This window comes from Hippocampus guttulatus, chromosome 2 (assembly GCF_054856545.1).
Source record: "Hippocampus guttulatus isolate MCC_2025c chromosome 2, RoL_Hgut_1.0, whole genome shotgun sequence".
Lineage (NCBI taxonomy): Eukaryota > Metazoa > Chordata > Actinopteri > Syngnathiformes > Syngnathidae > Hippocampus > Hippocampus guttulatus.
In genome coordinates, this window is record NC_141262.1 from 15,826,997 (window position 1) to 15,844,874 (window position 17,878).

At 43.3% G+C, this 17,878-nt stretch overlaps 1 protein-coding gene across 1 annotated transcript in view; it reads right to left on the reverse strand.

Annotated features, from left to right (window-relative positions):
• gpc3 (glypican 3) overlaps window positions 1-17,878 on the reverse strand; it is a 98,666-nt gene that overhangs the window by 44,180 nt on the left and 36,608 nt on the right. Inside the window, exon 3 of the mRNA XM_086138831.1 lies at window positions 7,138-7,820. Coding sequence (XP_085994957.1) covers window positions 7,138-7,820 — 683 coding nt within the window. The remainder of the gene's footprint in view (window positions 1-7,137; window positions 7,821-17,878) is intronic.

The following is a 17,878-nucleotide window of genomic DNA, read 5'->3' on the forward strand; positions in this document are numbered from 1 at the left end:
TCGGGAAACCAGTTGGAGCCCACTCAATCAATTTCATTGACAGATTCATGTAATTATTGAGAATATTTGCTTATCATCTTGGAAATAAAATGAGAAATGTTTGCACATAGCCACATCAATGTGTTCGGTTGCCCACACTACCGGCTGTGAAACACCGCAATAGCTGTGCCAGATGTGGCTCCCAAACTGTTTTCCAAGCTCAGATGATTCTCATAGCGGTATGGCCGCAAGCCACACTTCGCTTCGCACAGTCCAGTGAGCAGTTAAAGGCCACTCATTCATTGTTTGTAAGGCTTTGGGCACACGAGGTCAGCGCTTAACGAGTGGCAAGCTCGCTTTCATTGAAAAATGTTTTCCTCAACTGTGTGTTGGGTCAGTACGTGTCGACTGGAACAGACCTGCCTGTTCAGTTGCTCCAAAGTCATTCATTGTTCGGGAAAATATGTTCACCTCTTCAATGGAGGTGCCTGAAGCATGAATCCTTTTAGTGCACATCTGTATACTTTGTTTTTCAAATGGACCAATTGATGTCTTGTACGTGGGCAGTGATGTCACGGTAAATGACTGGATCAAAAGAGTCGGCACAGAAGAGTCAGTAGTGTGGGTGCCAGATAATTCATTTCTTTCGGCTGTGTGCGTCAATGACAAAGTGAGTCGGGACACCCACTTGCAGCGGTGCCTTGAGATAGTTTAATTCATTCAATCCGTCTGTGATGTCTCTGTAATATTTGAAAAGCGCAATACAAGTGGTAGCCCATTTACCCTGACTGACCTTGATAAATCGATCTTTGACTCAATACACAATGTATTAAGGATTTCTATTTGCATACCCCTAACTTTGGTGAAGGTGCTCAAGAGTGGATCCATACCTGTCAACTTGTATCTTTTCCCCGTATTTTATACGTTTTTTTTAATCATTTCAAATCATGTACGGCGTATTACAACTTTTATACGGGGAAAAACCCCCCCAAAAAAACAATTGTGAACAGTCTCACAAAGACCACTTTGGCTCAAATCCAGATCGTCCCACCTGCTGGTAGCCAACGACAATGCCGTCGTCGATCGCTACTATTGTCACGGCAAACCAGCAAAAGTAATCCTCAATCGTATTTTTTTTTTCGTCGCGGCATGCGGTCGGATTGATAAAGCATGATGTGCGCATGCGCGGTAAACCGATCTACGGGTTTTTGTTGCTTTGTAAGGGGAATCGTAATCATTTATAAGGGCAAGTATTAGCCGAGGTTGACAGGTATGTGGATCAGCTATTCTAAGGTCAGATTTTTCAGAATTCAGAACCGTTAACATATCGTACATTATGAGTTCTTGCAAAACAACTTAAGTTGTTTAAGTTCAGATCAACTTGTAAATCAATCCGCTTCATATACTTTGGCTTCACATGAAAAAGAAGTGACAGAAAACTAAAATTACATTCCAAAGTCATTAATCTGCCACGAAGAGTAAAACAGATGAGTCAACGATGCGATTCACAGCAGAGTTTAAAATAGAGATCTGCTTCCTGTCAGGGTTATGAGAGTTCTCCTGTAAGAAAAATTGATTTTACAGTTTTCACTCACAGTTCCGTAATTTCTGAACCATTAGGAATTGTTAAATGCATGGCTTCCACTTTTTAGCCACTGCTTCTGGTACTGGTACTAAAACATCAAAAAGATTTGAATGTGTTTAATACACAGTAAGACCCATAACTTTCCAATTAGGGTGAAATTATGAGGCGATTACATGCATTGCACGTTAACGAATCTGTATTTTAGGGCAAATCCGGTGTAATTGCGTTTTGCAGCAGGTATATTTATAGAGGCCTAAATGTACCATAAATAGGACACGTTTGAGTAAACTGGCAATCAGCAAGACTGCCAGAATTAAGTGACTTGATTAACAAAACCACGTGCATCTGCATGGTAAAGATGGCGACAGTTTGTCTTCTACTAGAATTGTCTCATGACCTGTTATGTTTTACAAGCTCATAGGAGATTGTTTTGCTTTGGTTTTTTTTCCCCCCTGAATCACGTTCTGATTTCCACAGTTGTGTTTCCTGAGTGAAATATTTATTAGGATTTGGTCAGATCTGCCTGCACAACAGCCAGGGAATGGCAGATCAGAGAACTGAGGAAAGTGAAGAGTTCTAAAAGCATGTTACTGACGCAGTGACAAGACGTGGCATTATAGCGCGCTTGCTGCTGTGTCTGGTGTGAAATGACACACAACAGACAATCTCCAACAATGCCGGCCAGATTCATCATCTTTGTGTCACAGTCGACTTCCCGTCTTCATTTGAGCCGAGGCCTGGCTGGGTGATGAACGTCTCCTCTGCACCCATCTGTCCTTCGTCCTCTTGGGTTCCCTCACCTCCCCCCGGCCATACTTTTATTCTGTCCCCGTCTTTGTCGCTCCTTTGCTCTTCTTTCTCCTGAGTAACTGATAAAAATAGAGCTTCATAAATCATGCATCTTCTCTCGCAGCCGAGCGAATGAGCGGCAGAAAAAGAGGGAATGCAAGAGCGAGTGTAATGTTCGGAGTGAGATGTACAGAGTGAGGTGGATGACATCAAACTCCGAGAGAAAGGGTGGGAAGTTGACAAGGGGATAGATTGGAGCTGCGGGGCTCTTGGCTGCCCTCTCTTTTCTCGCCGAACAGGTTGATTCATTCTGGATTTGTGCCGAGAGGAAGAATGAACATTAACATGCTGGCGGAGAAGGCCGCCAGACTTATGATGGTCACCCCGCCAGCAGAGTCCATGTTTAAAGTGTTCACAGGCCAGACGCCTCTCTCTCGAGTGTGCTCAGTCAATCTGTCTATCACTGTGGGTAACACAGTGCATCCCGAGAGGGCAGGTTAAGTGAGAGGCTCGAAATCACGTGAAACTACCAAACAAGGCAACATAAGAGGATCCTTTCGGAAACTACTGAAGTAGACTTCAAGAGGATGTTTTTTTTTCTTTGCAAGGTGGATGCTTACATGTCAAAGTCAGGCTAAGAGTTTGTAAGTAAAGTGTATTTGCAATGTTTGCATCTTACAAATCATTCAATGTGTTTAAAGTGTAATTCGTTTAGTTGTAAATGAGTTCAACCTCGACCGAAGCTCCCATTTACAAACTGAAATTCACTTTGGCTTTCATGCAAAACCTTTTCATTCGCCATTTCAGAATAGGAATGTTGTTCATCTTGAAAGCTATCTTTTAAATCCGATACTCTTCCGAATGACTTTTTTCCATGTCTACGGTACAGTGGTACCTCTACTTACGAACGTCTCCTCATACAAAATTTTCAAGTTACGAAACGTCTCAACAGGAAAATATTGCCTCTTGTTATGAAAAACAATTCAAGATACCAAAGGTGAAAATACAGTATAGACTGCTGCTCGCAGCTCAGAGTTTCCTGCATGCAACATATTTATAGCTGCTCTCCCATTGGCTATTACCGAGCATCATCCTGGCATCCCATTGGCTAAGAGGGACTTCTATCGTATGAGTCTATGTGTGCAGATGGAGAGATATGTGTCTATGCAGCGTCCTCGTCATTCACCCCTCGGGCCATGAGGTGTGCCGATAGTTTTATGTAAATGTGAATCACCCAGAAAAAGTGTTCATCAGTCAGGCGATCGCTCACTATGCTGATGTTTACCTTCGGCATTTTCGAAGGATTGTTAAAAGCCAACAAAGCAAACGTCCTGAGATCAGTTCTTTCCGAAACGCCAGGCAAAAACCACTTCTGGGAGAGAACACGGACTAAAGAGGGCAAAAAACAATGAGGATGCAGTTAAAAGTTAAATGACCATCATTTTTATTCGTTATTCTTAGTTTTTTATGCACAACTCTCATTTATTGTGCAATAATCTAATTGTAACATGTATATTGTGTGCATATTTTGATGCATTTTTATGCTTTAGGAAACATTTATGACTGAATTTTGGGGGGGCTTGGAACGAATTAGGGCATTTACATGGAAAACGCGTCTCTACTTACAAAAGTTTTCTAATTCAGAAATTTCTTCCAGAACCAATTAATTTCGTAATTAGAGGCACCACTGTAGACTGATCCATCAATGAATTTGCTCAGAATACAATGAACTTAATGATGTTTTTTTCCATCAAATAATTAAAAATGTAATTTCCTTAGGTACATGTTAAATATCGCAAGATCAAAATCACAATATCAACACCCATACAGCATATTTCATAGTTTTCCAATATCACGCTCTTCTGCACCCTGCAGCCCTTTGTACTGCTATGAAATGAAGTGCGTAGCAATGAAAAAAATAACACACTTTTGGTTAACTTGGTGGCAAGTATCATAGAGACATAACAGATGGATTGAATTCTTAAGGTCCTTTTCCACTGTACATACAGTATTTTGATATGTCTCATTGAAATTTGGAGCTGAAAGGTGCAAAGTACTTATTTGGGGTAAAATTATGAAGTGCGTTCAATTCTCCAGTGACATTTTGCAGAAGACAAACCCCGCAGTAAGGGAAACAATGCCGCTGTCCTTTCAATGACAATCCTGAGCAAGGGGTGTCTCTGCAAGATTACGTTGGAACACTAACCCACTCAGACAGACACACATGACCTTGTCACAAACCGGAGCAACACACTGACATAGCAGCGATAATCCTATATGGTGGAACCGGTCTGAGCCGTGAACACACATTCAAGTCATCCGTAGCGACTGCAACTGCCATGGTTTTTAATTTTAAATGGTGATCCTGCATAGAGAGACGGAAAGAGCCTCAGCGATTTGAGGATGCGAAGTAAGTGAGGTCAACCTGCGAATTAATAAATGATGGCTTGTGAGTGGAAACCCGGTCACTGCGGGGATTCCGGGTGTGAGAGTGAAAAGTTCACCAGATATACAAGAGCAAACACACATCCGGCTCTGTCGCTTTGGTAGAAAAATGCCTCAATATTTCATGAGCACTACTCTGCGACTTCACTTGTGGGCCTCGAAGAAACCTGACGATTTTATTGCAGTAGAAATCGCACATAACGGGTCACCGCTATTGGGACGGCTTTTAACTGCTGGGGAAAAAAAAAAGAAATGCTTGTTAAAACAATGCTCTCTGACACTTTTATACATTTGTTTTATGACTCGGAAAATGTTGCTTTTAAAACTGTTAATACTCTTTCACTGGTACACCTACACACTTTATAGAGATCCAAGAGCTTTTTTTTCTAAATAAACCTTCACGAATAATCATGCTCACTTTGGGTTGATACTCTCAGAAATGTGTGAATATTTTTACTTAACTTTGAAATTAATTCATTCAAATAATTATCATCATTATTTTATGTTGTCGGTTTCTGTAATTTAGCAAGCATTCCAATGAGAGCAACCTTTTAAATATAGCATAAATATTAAGAAAGTTACGAAAGCTTGAATCTCGATTTGAACACAGGCCACGCCTAAAATCTTCACCCTTAGTGGCTTTCTATCAAGTTGGCAAAAAAAATCTACGCATTTTCACCATTTATCACAGAAAAATGACACAACATCACTAGAATCGTCTTTGAAATCTCTGTTTGAGAACACTGGTCTTGTTACGGATGTGCATGGTTCAGGTTGAGGAACCAAGTGCACGGAAGCACAGAAGCAGGGCAGGAGTGCTCTCAAAAAGGAAATTTAATAACAAAAGAATAAAAGGGAATCAAGGTTCGCAGATTAATCAAAACTAGTGAATAAACAAAAGTCAAACTCATCAACAAAATGATGCGACTCAACATCACAGCGGATGACTTGATGGCTGACACGGATTGAGACAACAAACACAATGAACTGACAAAGACAGAAAGAAACCAGGGAACAAAGGGCTCGTTCGGAAATTCACTTTGATGTCCACGCACTACTCCGAGAGTACTACTCCCTTTTCCAACACACCCGATGCAAAAGATCTGCTCATCAGCAAGCTCTGAGAAGCCTGATAACAATCCTGATCATTTGAATCAGTTGTGTTGGAAGAGGGAGACATCTAAAACAGACTGGATCGGGAATCACGAGGTCCGGACTTGGGCATCGCTCTTCTAATTCTATCAGGAGCTTGTGCTTGAACCGGTTCTTTAAGGACTGCCTGATGCACTAACACGGTATGTGCCCAGTTGGAGCATCGAGAGCACGCACCGGCACTTGTGATTTTAGTGCACTTGGAAGAACTGGACGGCACATTTAAACATCATTTTCCGAGTTTCCTAATGGTCGGAGCAAACCAGCGTGCGTTTAGGAAGTATTTCCGAATGTGGAACTCAATTAACGTTTGAAATTATACACGTATAAAATGTACCATAAACTCGGTGGGTCGTGGAAAAAAAAAGAGCACCATAACTTCTAGTTCTCCAAAGAGAACCTAGCCAATGTTGTTGTGCGCACCCCTGGTTCATTTTCAGCGAAATTGTGACAAAAACAATAATTCAATGAATCAAGAGAATGCATCCATTTTTCATCAATCTTCGGTAAACATGGACCAATGTTGTTTGGCAAAGCATAAGACGTCAAAGATATCTTTCAGCACAAATACGATTCTTCCTGTGAAATAATGAATGCCTATAAACCAAAATGTGTGTATTATATTATATATGAGTGGTGTTTTTTTTCTTTTCTACAGATTAGTCTCATTAGCGATCGGGTAGAGTGGCATCCATACCAGCAGACTCTGGGCGACAGACGAGGTACACCCTGAACTGGTCAACAGTCAATTGCAGGGCACATATTAAGTATTCATTAAGTCTTTAGAGAGTGTTGAATTATTAACCGAACATGCATTTGGGAAAACCATGCAATTACAGGAAGAACACTGCAAACACCACACAGGCAGGTGTGAAGCAAAGAATTGAACACAGAATCATTGCCAATGTGCTGGCTCATAGATTTGAGTTGAAAATCTTCACCTTAACAGAATGATTCAGCGTCAAAAAAGACAACATTCTTTCCAAAAAGAACAAAATGGGAGACAATGATTATAAGAGAAAGGTGAGCTGTTGTGTCTGTACTTCAATAAAAGGTTTTACCTCACAGCCATTGAGACCGACAGTAAAACCACTGTTTCCTCTCATAAAATTCAAGGTTGTTTATTCCAACTAGATCGTATTTTTTGGTTCCTGGCCTGTATGTGTGTGCGCGCGTGTACGACTCACCACACTACTGAGACGGCCGCGTGTATTTACTGCATTCTTGAGTGCCAGTTTGATCATGGCCGGAAGTCTGAGGACAACCGCCTCCATGTCCTGCTCGCCGCTCATGGCCGCCGCCAACTTCCCCAAGCCATCCACGTAGGTCTTCCAATGAGGCTGCACCTCGACCGCTCCCCCCAGGCAGCCGTGCATCACCGCTTGGCAGAATCCTCTGCAGACTGGCGGCCCAAGCAAGCCCTGGCAGTGCGGACAGTACCACAGTCTCATCAAGGCTCGGCTACAGTCCCGACCGGGTCGCAGGTGGTCCGTGGTATTAACAACCTCGATGCCCAGGTTCAACGCCTGAAGAAAAACTCGCGTTGCAAGAAGGGAGCGGGAGAGACGGGTCATCATGAGTTTGGGATAAGGGCCGAAGGCTGCTGAATCCTTCCAGGCCTCTTTGACGCACTCCTCGGACAAAGACCCGCTGCCGCCAAGCAGGCGACGATATGTCATGTGGAAAAGGCGGCCATAGAGCACCGCCACCATGTGATCCACCGTGGAGTCTGAGCCCAGCATGTAGAGCGACATGTCCAGGAAGAGCTGCCCGACTGAGCTCTGGGCTCCGCCTCCGAGAGCGGGGAACTCTGACTTGAGCATAGCCAGTGTAGCGTTTCGACCATGGCGCAGCACCAAGTCAAAAGCTTCTGCAAGACAACAAACAAACAATAGCGGGGAGTTATTGTAAATAGACGGTGACGTGTTTATTGAAAGCTGGGATTAAAACACACTGAGCACACTATCGCCGGAGCTGCTGTCGGCCACAGCTCACACCCAGACACTCACATGCAGACTCGAGACTTGAGCCAAACCAGGCAATTTACACCCAAAAGCTTCTTTTTTTTTTCTCCTTTGGATGGGTTGGCTGGATCCAAGATTTTTATGAGTTGCAGCTACAGGTTACAGGGTTTACTGTAGTTCAAGTATGATCTCTAGTAATTATCTAAAAGAGTAATCCATATTGTTCTTTTATTTGGTCCAAATACTCCATCACAGAGATAGCCGAGATACTGGGTTATTTCGTTTTTTAGTGTGTCTTTAAAGCGCATTTCCTCATCTGGTCTAACGTTTCCAAGAATTCTGGAGTATAAAATACAATTCAACCCGATAATCTGATGCAAACAAGCAAAACAAAAAAAAGGAAACACAAACAGGAACTCACAATGACTTTATTAGTGTGCCTTGTACATCGGATACTGTACAAAGCTATCCATAGAGAGTGTGCAAGAAGCAAGGCAAGCATGGAAGGAAAATAATCAGCCGCATTTTGAGGCTCAAAGAGTCAACGTCTTATCTTCAAGCTGGCGCAGGAGATGAGGGCTCTATCAATGCAGCCAGCAGCCATCGTATGAAAGGACAATAACAGCAGGGATTTAGAGCACTATTACCAAACTTCACGGGGAGCTGAAAGTCGGTGCAACGAAGCTTTTCCCTGGAGAGAAGCGAGTGATGCTGAAGTTCTACCCCCCACAGGTCCTCTATACCTCTATTTTGAATGATGGCTCCATCTTAGATGTGCGGCGAAATGCATTGCTTTGAGGGACTCCGATGGCAGTGATTGGTTGATTTGCTTGAACAGCATGCCATTTCATCTTTTTTGGGGAATGTCTGATTTCACGGGAGATGGGTTGATGGGGAAACTTTTGTTCTTGTCGTCATTCTGCATCAAATGATCCTCTAAAACGTCATGTGAGACAGTTACACAGCAAAACGATCTTACAACCTGTCTCCAGAGTGCAAAGCCTAAGAATAGGTTTCACAGTGAACATTTTTACTCTTGACGAGAGTCGATGTCTGACACAAGAGCCGCAACACATATGCACATCTGCTTTGGTTTGAATAAGAGCTGTCATTGAGCTTCTGTATGAGATCTATGCATCTTTGAGAAGAGAATAGCACTGGAAATACAGTATCAGTGAGCAAGTAAATTCACCACGTGTCCCATGGCAACAGTTAACATGATGAAAGTCAGTACCAGTGCATTTACAGTCCCCTCCAAAAATGTTGCAACGGCAAGGTCACTTCCCTTAATTTTTGTTGAATACTGAAGACATTTTGGGCTTCGATCAAAAGATGAATATCAGACAAAAATTCATAATTCTAACTTTTATTTCATGGTATTTAACTCTGGCGGCCCGGTAGTCCAGTGGTTAGCACGTCGACTTCACAGTGCAGAGGTACTGGGTTCGATTCCAGCTGCGGTCTCTCTGTGTGGAGTCTCCGGGTGCTCTGGTTTCCTCCCACATTCCAAAAACATGCATGGCAGGCTGATTGAACACTCTAAATTGTCCCTAAGTGTGAGTGCGGGCGTGCATGGTTGTTTGTCTCTGTGTGCCCTGCGATTGGCTGGCAACCAATTCGGGGTGTCCCCCGCCTACTGCCCGAAGACAGCTGGGATAGGCTCCAGCACCCCCCGCGACCCTAATGAGGATGAAGCGGTTCGGAAGATGAATGAATGAATGGTATTTAACTCTAGATGACAAGTCAGGACAGAGCACCTCTTGTTGAAAGACGCCTACTTTTCAAGGGAGCAAAACTAGCGTATTTTCTGCACTATAAGGCGCACCGAAAAGGATTTGATTTTCTCAAAAGCCGACAGTGTGCCTGACAATCCGATGCGCCTTATATATGGATCAATATTCTGATTTCTGGGATGTGGCATTTTAAAAGTTCTGGAAAGCGTTTTGTTACAGGCGCAGTGTGTGTGAAGGCTCAATATAAATACTGTATTGGACTTTCTTCTTCTTCTTCTTTCTTCTTTCTGCCTACATTCTTGCTGCTGGAGGCTGTAAATTTCCCCAGTGTGGGACAAATAAAAGATATCTTATCTTATCTTATTCCTTTTAGCGTGGCTCCATCTAGTGGATGCATAACGCCACTATTGTAGCTTCTATTCTATGCGCCTTATAATGCGCTGCGACCTATATATGATTTTTTTTTTAAATAGGCCATTCATTGACGGTGCGCCTTATACTCCGAAGCACCTTATAGTGCGGAAAATACAGTATTGAAATTGACATGATGAAATTAGAGTGAACAATATGAATAAACAATGTGAATAATTTGTTCAAAGGAATTTCTATCCTAAACACGATTGAAAAAGGTAGCCGTCATCAGGCCATGGTGAGCACAGACTGACGGTGTAAAATCTCCATTCGATCATTAGGTCACAAGGTAGCTTTCTCTTGCGATTTTCAAGGAGAGATATTGAGCTTTTTCTTAATGTGTCTATAACATGCTTCACTCCAAATACACTATACACACACGTCCACTAGTTAAAACTTGTGTACTGGTGTCTCTTGCCCAAAGTCAGCTGGGATCGGCTCCAGCTCATCCATAACCCAAATGTGGATAAGCAGTGTAGAAAATGGATGGATAATCAGATATTTCTTCGGTTTGTGCTTGCCTGGTGCTTGTTCTCATTGTTTGAGGCTAGCTGCCTTGATGACACACAGACACACCATAAATAATAACTCTGTCTTTCATCGGCTTCTCTCAAAGGGACTCTGTATTGTTCACACTTAAAACGGGCTTTGTGGGGTAGGTATGGTGTGATATGAGAGTTGAGTGGATTTTTATTGATGATTTGAAGTAGATTTTAGCTAATACGGTTATTCGATGGGCTTTCATCCAGTGGTTATTGTGATAACATAATGCTTCAGGATAAAGTAAGGCGTACACGGCGTTATCGCCTTTGTATTCGGCAAAATGGTTTGATGGAGTATAAAGAGAATTGACGGGCATGGCTTATTGGTTTACATTTTTAGGCTGCCGCTCCACCAGAGGGATACAGTACCTTCCCGTGTGATCACTCGGGAGACGAGATGAAGAAGATGGGAGAGATGTGGTACCAAGTTGCACATCCACCTCGAGTGTATTCGCTCCTCTTATCCATTGTTTCTTCTTATTTTCCTCTAATTCCACTGCTACATGTAGCATCTCTTTCCCCACAAGGAGCAGAGCCACTTTGTAAAGTTTCACAGAAAGACTAGAGGGCTCATGATAAACGCAATTCACTGGATGTAAGTAGCCAGGGGCGTGGTAAGAAACACCGCAAGCCCATTTCCTGTGCATGCTGCTGTTTTTCTTTCATCAGTGAAAGCATTTGTGGGATCAGGTGTCCTCTAATGGACGGAGAGGGCCTGTATGTCAGAGACCTGTGACATTCTGGATGCAACTGTAGGGGGGTTGAGAACACACATTAGCTAAGCAGGAGCCCGCAGATGGATAGCTACAGGGACACAATTAGAATTATCAGTAACGTTTACTTTGTCAATGTCACAGATGGAGGCAAGCTGGCTGCCCGTTTGTCCTCTTGGACTGAGAGCTTTGCACAGGCGCGCCAATGGAGCAAGATTGAAATATCTCTGCCTCATTCCCCTCGGCCCTCCAAATTTCAACATTTTCACCCAAGGGTTGAGATTTTTTCACAATTGTGGCCAAGTGCAGGCAAAAAAGGCTCGATGAGAGGACTGGTAACTGAAGCATGGATGACACCACAGGGTGGAGAGAGCACAAGCAAGAGCCGGCTACAACAAGCTACACAGGCTGGAATTCTAATTTGGTTTGCATCCCTGCGTCCTTTCAATTTCACCTAATTCAAGCATCTCGTATCCTTTGAGCATTAAAATACGGATCAGATCCTTCAAAGTCCTACAGAGGGCGCTGACTGTCATCAGTGTTATATTTCCATCGTGTTAGCATATCATGAGGCAGATCAACTTTCTCAGTTTGTCATGGCATTATCCAAAGTCTCTCTTCCCCAAAGCTGTGCACATTTAGTTAGTCTAATGTGGAGACACCCCTTCATTTTGACATCGAAAAGCTAAAACTGACACGAAGCGGGGTTCTCTTTTAATATATTAATTCCCTATCATTGCTCATATTCGATGTTCATGAAGCCATCGGACCGCTTGTCAAATAAATCAGCTGTAGGGCTCGTGGCAGACAAGACTGGCTGACCACCGACTGCGGCTGTCTGCAATGGCAGACTCGCTCTCAACTGCCTCATCAATCTTTGCGCCATTCTCCCATTATCTGCGTGCGAGAAAAACATCAATAAATTACCACAACAATGAGACTAATCCATTTGGCTGATGGAGTGTCACCTCGAGATGCCACAGAGACGAATGTAGAAGTTGCAAGCACCTGGTCCCAGTGACAAAATAACAAGCTTCCCAAGGAGGACTGGCAGTCACATTCGAAAGGATTAACTGCACAGGTGCTTTCTCTTTTGCTTTCTTTTCTTTCTTTGTTTTACCTTACTCGGAATTCCATGACAGAAGGGTGAAATTTGACGATGTCAAAGGGGAAAAAAATTAGGTGACTACCACACAAGTGAAAATGGCAATTGTTGCAAGATAGCAAAAAGAGGCCTTTTCGGTGTAGATGTCTATGCACAGTATATGAAATCCACCCGTCCATCCATTTTCAAGAACGCTTGTCTTCATTAGTGCAGTGGCTGAGCTGGAGCCTATCCGAGCTGACTCTGGGGAGGCAGCGTACCGACACGAATTGTAGTGCACATATGAACAAACAACCATTCGCTATGTGGATGCAAACTCACCATAGCTCAAATTGAAAATGCAGTCGAAAACGCATCCGTTTATATTTGTGGTCTCCTGATGGAAAATGGATTTGGATTGAATCTTGTTGCTCATGCATATGACAATTTGTCAACCAAAATGTTTGAATTGAAAAACATGTTTTAATATGTGTGATTAATTGAGTGCAATAAATCAATTAAACACTTCATGAATTAACAATGTTGCAGATGATGTAGTGGTACACTCGTCTGACTTGTGTGCGGGCAGCATGGGGATCGGTTCCCACTCAGTGACGGTGTGAATGTGGGTGTGTGGTGTTGCTTGTCTCTATATGTGCCCTGTAACTGACTGACGACCACTTCAGGGGTTAGTCCGCCATTAACCCGAAGTCAGCTTTGATATGGTCCAGCAACTCCCGTGACCGTACAAGATAAGCCGTGTTGAAAGTGGATAGATGGGTGGATTATTGAATTAGCTAGAGGCTGGGATCTTATTGGGGGTTTTTTTCCGTTGAGTCCCATCACAAATTTTAAAACGTTCCATGATGACGAGAAAAATATGTACATCTGGTTCTAAATCTGTCCAGTAGTAGTAATTTGTTGTACACACAAACACACACACACCCACACACATGCACACACATTTCCCAGCAGACTTTTATGAGTCTTTCTAGAAAAAAAAAAATACAGTTGTGGTTGATTGGCTGTAAACAATATGCTGTTTCCAGACACATTTCCCTCGACTGACCCTGAACAACTTGTTCCAGGTAATCTGAGAGCTGATCACCTGACAAACTGCTCTCGCGGGACGGGTCCGCGTGCCTACGGCTTTACAAGGTAGCTATGGGAGCAGCACAGCCAAGTTGGCTGGGCTGATTCTATGAACCATGCAAGCAGGATTCTGGTCAGGCCCAGATAGCATCACCGGTAGACCGTGAGGGCCAGTGGACAGCAAGGTGGAAATGAGATTTGTTTGAGGTTACTCCATCTGTCCTTCACGGTAAACATACACCAACAAACATCGCATGCGCACACACAACCGCGACGCATTCCCGCAGAGCATGACAGTAGCCAGGTGGCAACAATGTGGGCCAACATTTGGCACACCATTGTGCGAGAGTCCGGTATGACTCAAAGGTGACGATGAGAGACAGTCACATACCAGAAGATCCTTTTCATTCATGAAAAAGTGGGGATAGTTTTCCCTCAAAACCTAACCAATGCAGGGGAACCTCAAAATGCCAATTCCGTTTTTTGTAATGTTCACTGTATCAAATTAAAGTACCACTGTACTTTGTACTTTGTTGTTGGCAGACCGTTTTCCTCCTCTGAGCTAGTTACATTGAGTCTACTGAAAAGGCAAGCAAGAAAATATCCATCCATATCATCCCCTCTGTTTGAAATTGATTATTGGTTCAAGAAGCACATTTCCCATCATGACCCGCATCTCTTCCAAGTTGCAACCAGAGAATGCAGAAACAAATAGTGCTGCCTCGTAGCTGATACAAAAGATACCGGGCTGCTTCCTCTCTTTCAGTGTTTCTGACTTTCACTATTGACTCCATCCTTCTGTGGTGCTCGCCAAGGTCAAAACGGCCGACTTGCAGGCTCCGTCAGAGGACAGGATACTGCAGTGAAGAGAACACGGCAGGGAGCAGAAGACACCGGGGCATAAGCAAAGCCAGCAAAGGGCCAGAGGGTAGAAGAAGGACAGTTTTAGTATGATCTTCCCAGAAAGGAAACCTTGAGTGAGGCTTTGAAGCTGCATTCAAAGGCAGCAGAGTCAAGTGTTGGCAGAGCTGCAAGACACACCAGGCACTTGGCAAAAATCAAGCACTGATGGTATGAAGGCACACCATCTGACTCTGGACTCGGGACTCCTTCCAATATAGACTGGATGGATCCTTTGGTTAAATGTTAATGCAATAATCAGTGGGAGGAAGTCAGATCTAGTGTCAACCAAAACTTCGTTTCCACCTTTCACTTCCCGCACGCCGATAACGTGAGCCACGGCAAGGGTGGGGCGGTCTCTGTGTGTGATGTAACACCAGAATGCGTCCAGCCCAGCAAGGCTTTTTGGAACCTTTTCTGCAGTTCACTTCTCAGAAAAAAAATATGAACCTGTGATTCTCAGTTACGCTTTTCAGTGTGTTTTTATGAATGCACAAGATGTACACGTTGACTTGGAAATTGAAGTGCAAATCCAAGCCTTGTTTGTTCAAGAAAACTTTCTTTGCCGAATAAATGAAAAGCACACTGGAATTAGGAAGGTCTCCCTTCTCACTTGAAGCCGCAATCTCACCTACTTTTAAACTCAGACTGACACAATGACGTCAAATGTCAGACAGAGATATTCTTACAGTTTGAACAGGACTAAGCAAGACATAGGATGTTGCGAAAGCGCTACATAAATAAAAATGTATTGTACTGTATACATGATTTTCCTATCAACATATACTGTACCAACATACAGGTATACCAGAGCGTATCAAACAAGTGTCAGCACAAAACTATGACATGACGTGAAACTGTGGGTTTCCACTCTTTCCATCCCTCATGAACACACATGCAGCACTGTAGCTCTGTTTGCTTTCCAGGACTGCAGTTTAAAGATGTTGGATTAAAAAGACTTACTTTATGGAGCTCGTCCCGAGTGAAAACAATCTAAGACTACACATATTGAACAACCAAGCTCAAGCGCCACACTCTAAATCAAGTAGCTCCACTTTGTTCATCCAATGTGCATCTGTGAGGAGGTCCTGTGGCGTGAGATGAATATGCTCCCACACACGCGCCCACTCGGTTGCGCAAAAATACATTTACAAAGAAATGTATTTTTTCAGATCACAATCACACACTGACATTTCAAGCGCTTGAAGAGTCTATCTGTTTTTGAAGTGCGGTGTGGAGGCGATCAATGAGAAATAATCTGTGAGTTCGGAAAAGGCCGACAAGATGACATGTGATAGAAGTTCTTCAAACCGATGAGTGCACAGTGTGAAAGATCCTGAGCGAGAGAAACAAGAACTGTGAACGATGGAAGGATCCGGCGAGGGTGTCACTGAGATCGCTCCTGCCTTTGTTCTATACACCAAGGAGGTGACGTTCTCATCACTCTCTTCCTCTGTCAGTAAGATGTCACAGAAACTACTGGTGGGATGCCCCCAAATGAATAGAAAGCTCATGGCAGATTCGGTTGATTTAGAAAAGGTGTCTTTTTCCTCATCATTAAATGTAATGTAAAAATAGTAGTATTTTAAGAAACAAATCTCATGCGCCAAATTCTTAACAGGCTTCAGGGAAGAGAAGGCGCAGCACAAACAAGTCACTGAGCTCCGCTGACCCCCTCCGCCATCAGTGGGCAGTTGAGAGACGTCTGCTTGAATCCAAATGAGATGTTTTATTGGAACAGAATTTAGTCGTGAAAATCAACGACCACCGTTAATAAAGTCAGAATAGTAAGCCCATTATCCTCGTCTCTAATGCCTTGTGTTGTTTATAATTAATACCAAAAGGGGAAAAAAAGAGGAAATTTTACTTTTTTCCTTCATGAATAAAAACTGAAATTAATTTTTTTTTAAAGAGGGCATTTTTTTGCTGCTTTAATGATAAATAGCGAGCCATAAGAGCTCTTCCGGCCTCATATATTCTCAGGACATGTCATCAGATTCAATTAGTAGGCACTCACATTAGTCCAAGTCCACACGCGCATGACGTCATGGAAGAATGCAAACTGTCTTTTCTCTCAGGTGTGAACACATTATAGAGCTGGGGGGGGGGGGGGGGGGGGGGGGGGGGGTCCTTTCTCATGGTATCAGTACGAACGCCAAGTGGACAACCGCAGTTCACAGGAGATCCATTCATTAAAACCCTTTCAGGGACAGCGGTTACAACAGTGAACAGTTTCTCATGTTATCAGGTTGCAGGTTATCATTATTGGTGCATGAAAGGGTTCATTTGAGATTTATTTTTTTTAGTTCATGACCAGCAGTAGGGAGAAGCATGATTAAATCCGTGATCTTGGCAATGAGAGTGGTGAAGCCCCACTATCATGTCATCTAACACAGTTGTACGCGATCCAAAAAGAAAAGGAGGCAGCTGTCTGCAACGTGTGAAACGGAAACACGCCAAGCAGCCATCTCCGAGTGCAACACTTCAGAAGAAGACAAAGAATGCAGCGCTGAACGACTGTTTCGAGTGTGAACTAAAAGAAAGAATCTGACGGTACTGTCGAGCACAAAGGGTGCCTGGAATCGAAGAAGAGGAATGAGCAAAGTAGCAGTTTAGACGGCTCATTTAAAATTAATTCGCTCATTTTCCTTATGCGGAGAGTGGATCAACATTCCATACACCCCATATCAAGATAATATTTCTTTTGGGGTACAGTATAGTATTTGTAGATATATTGTATTTTTGTCTGAACAATTTTTTTTTTGTCTTTTGTGTAGAAGTACTGCAGGGGAAAGTGAGTAGCGAGTATATTCGACAACAAACATGCTCAATGCGCTCACTTCAAAAGAATTCTCTTGTGTAACAATCAATTTGAAGCTAAGCTCTTACGTGATCCTGTCATTAAACGCGCTAATAGCCTGAAAGCACATCAGACACAGCAATGAGACGCCGATTGCTGAGCTTCACCTGACGCAAAAATTACAGTAATATTAGTCTGTGACTGACATTTAAAGCCAAGATCGACTTAAAGAGGAGGAGGAGGATGGTGGAAGCCTCCCACGCGGACAGCTGAGAGGTAAGAAGCTGCAATCTGAAGTGCCATGTGAGTTTCGGTTAGCGTTTTCTTGGATGCTTTCGCTGCTTTTGGTCTATACAAGTGTGAAAGACAGATGCAACTGGTCCCAGATTTGTCCTTCTGCACCCCTTATCAGGGGTCATTTTCAACCACTTACCCCTTTCAGGTTCACTGGTGAATTGGAGCCTATCCTAAGAGACTTTGGGTGCACCCTGGTCTGCAGCTTGCACAAAGAGTCAACGTGCCATTGAGTGGGGATCGATGCCAGGCCAGCTGATCAAAAGTCACCAATGTGAACACCAGGAAGCTTCTTAAAACTGCCCACGGAAAACCACACCAAAAACAAGCACATCAATGAAGATGTACACTAAGTATTGCATCAGTATCGCTGTTGATGTGAACTGACATAACAG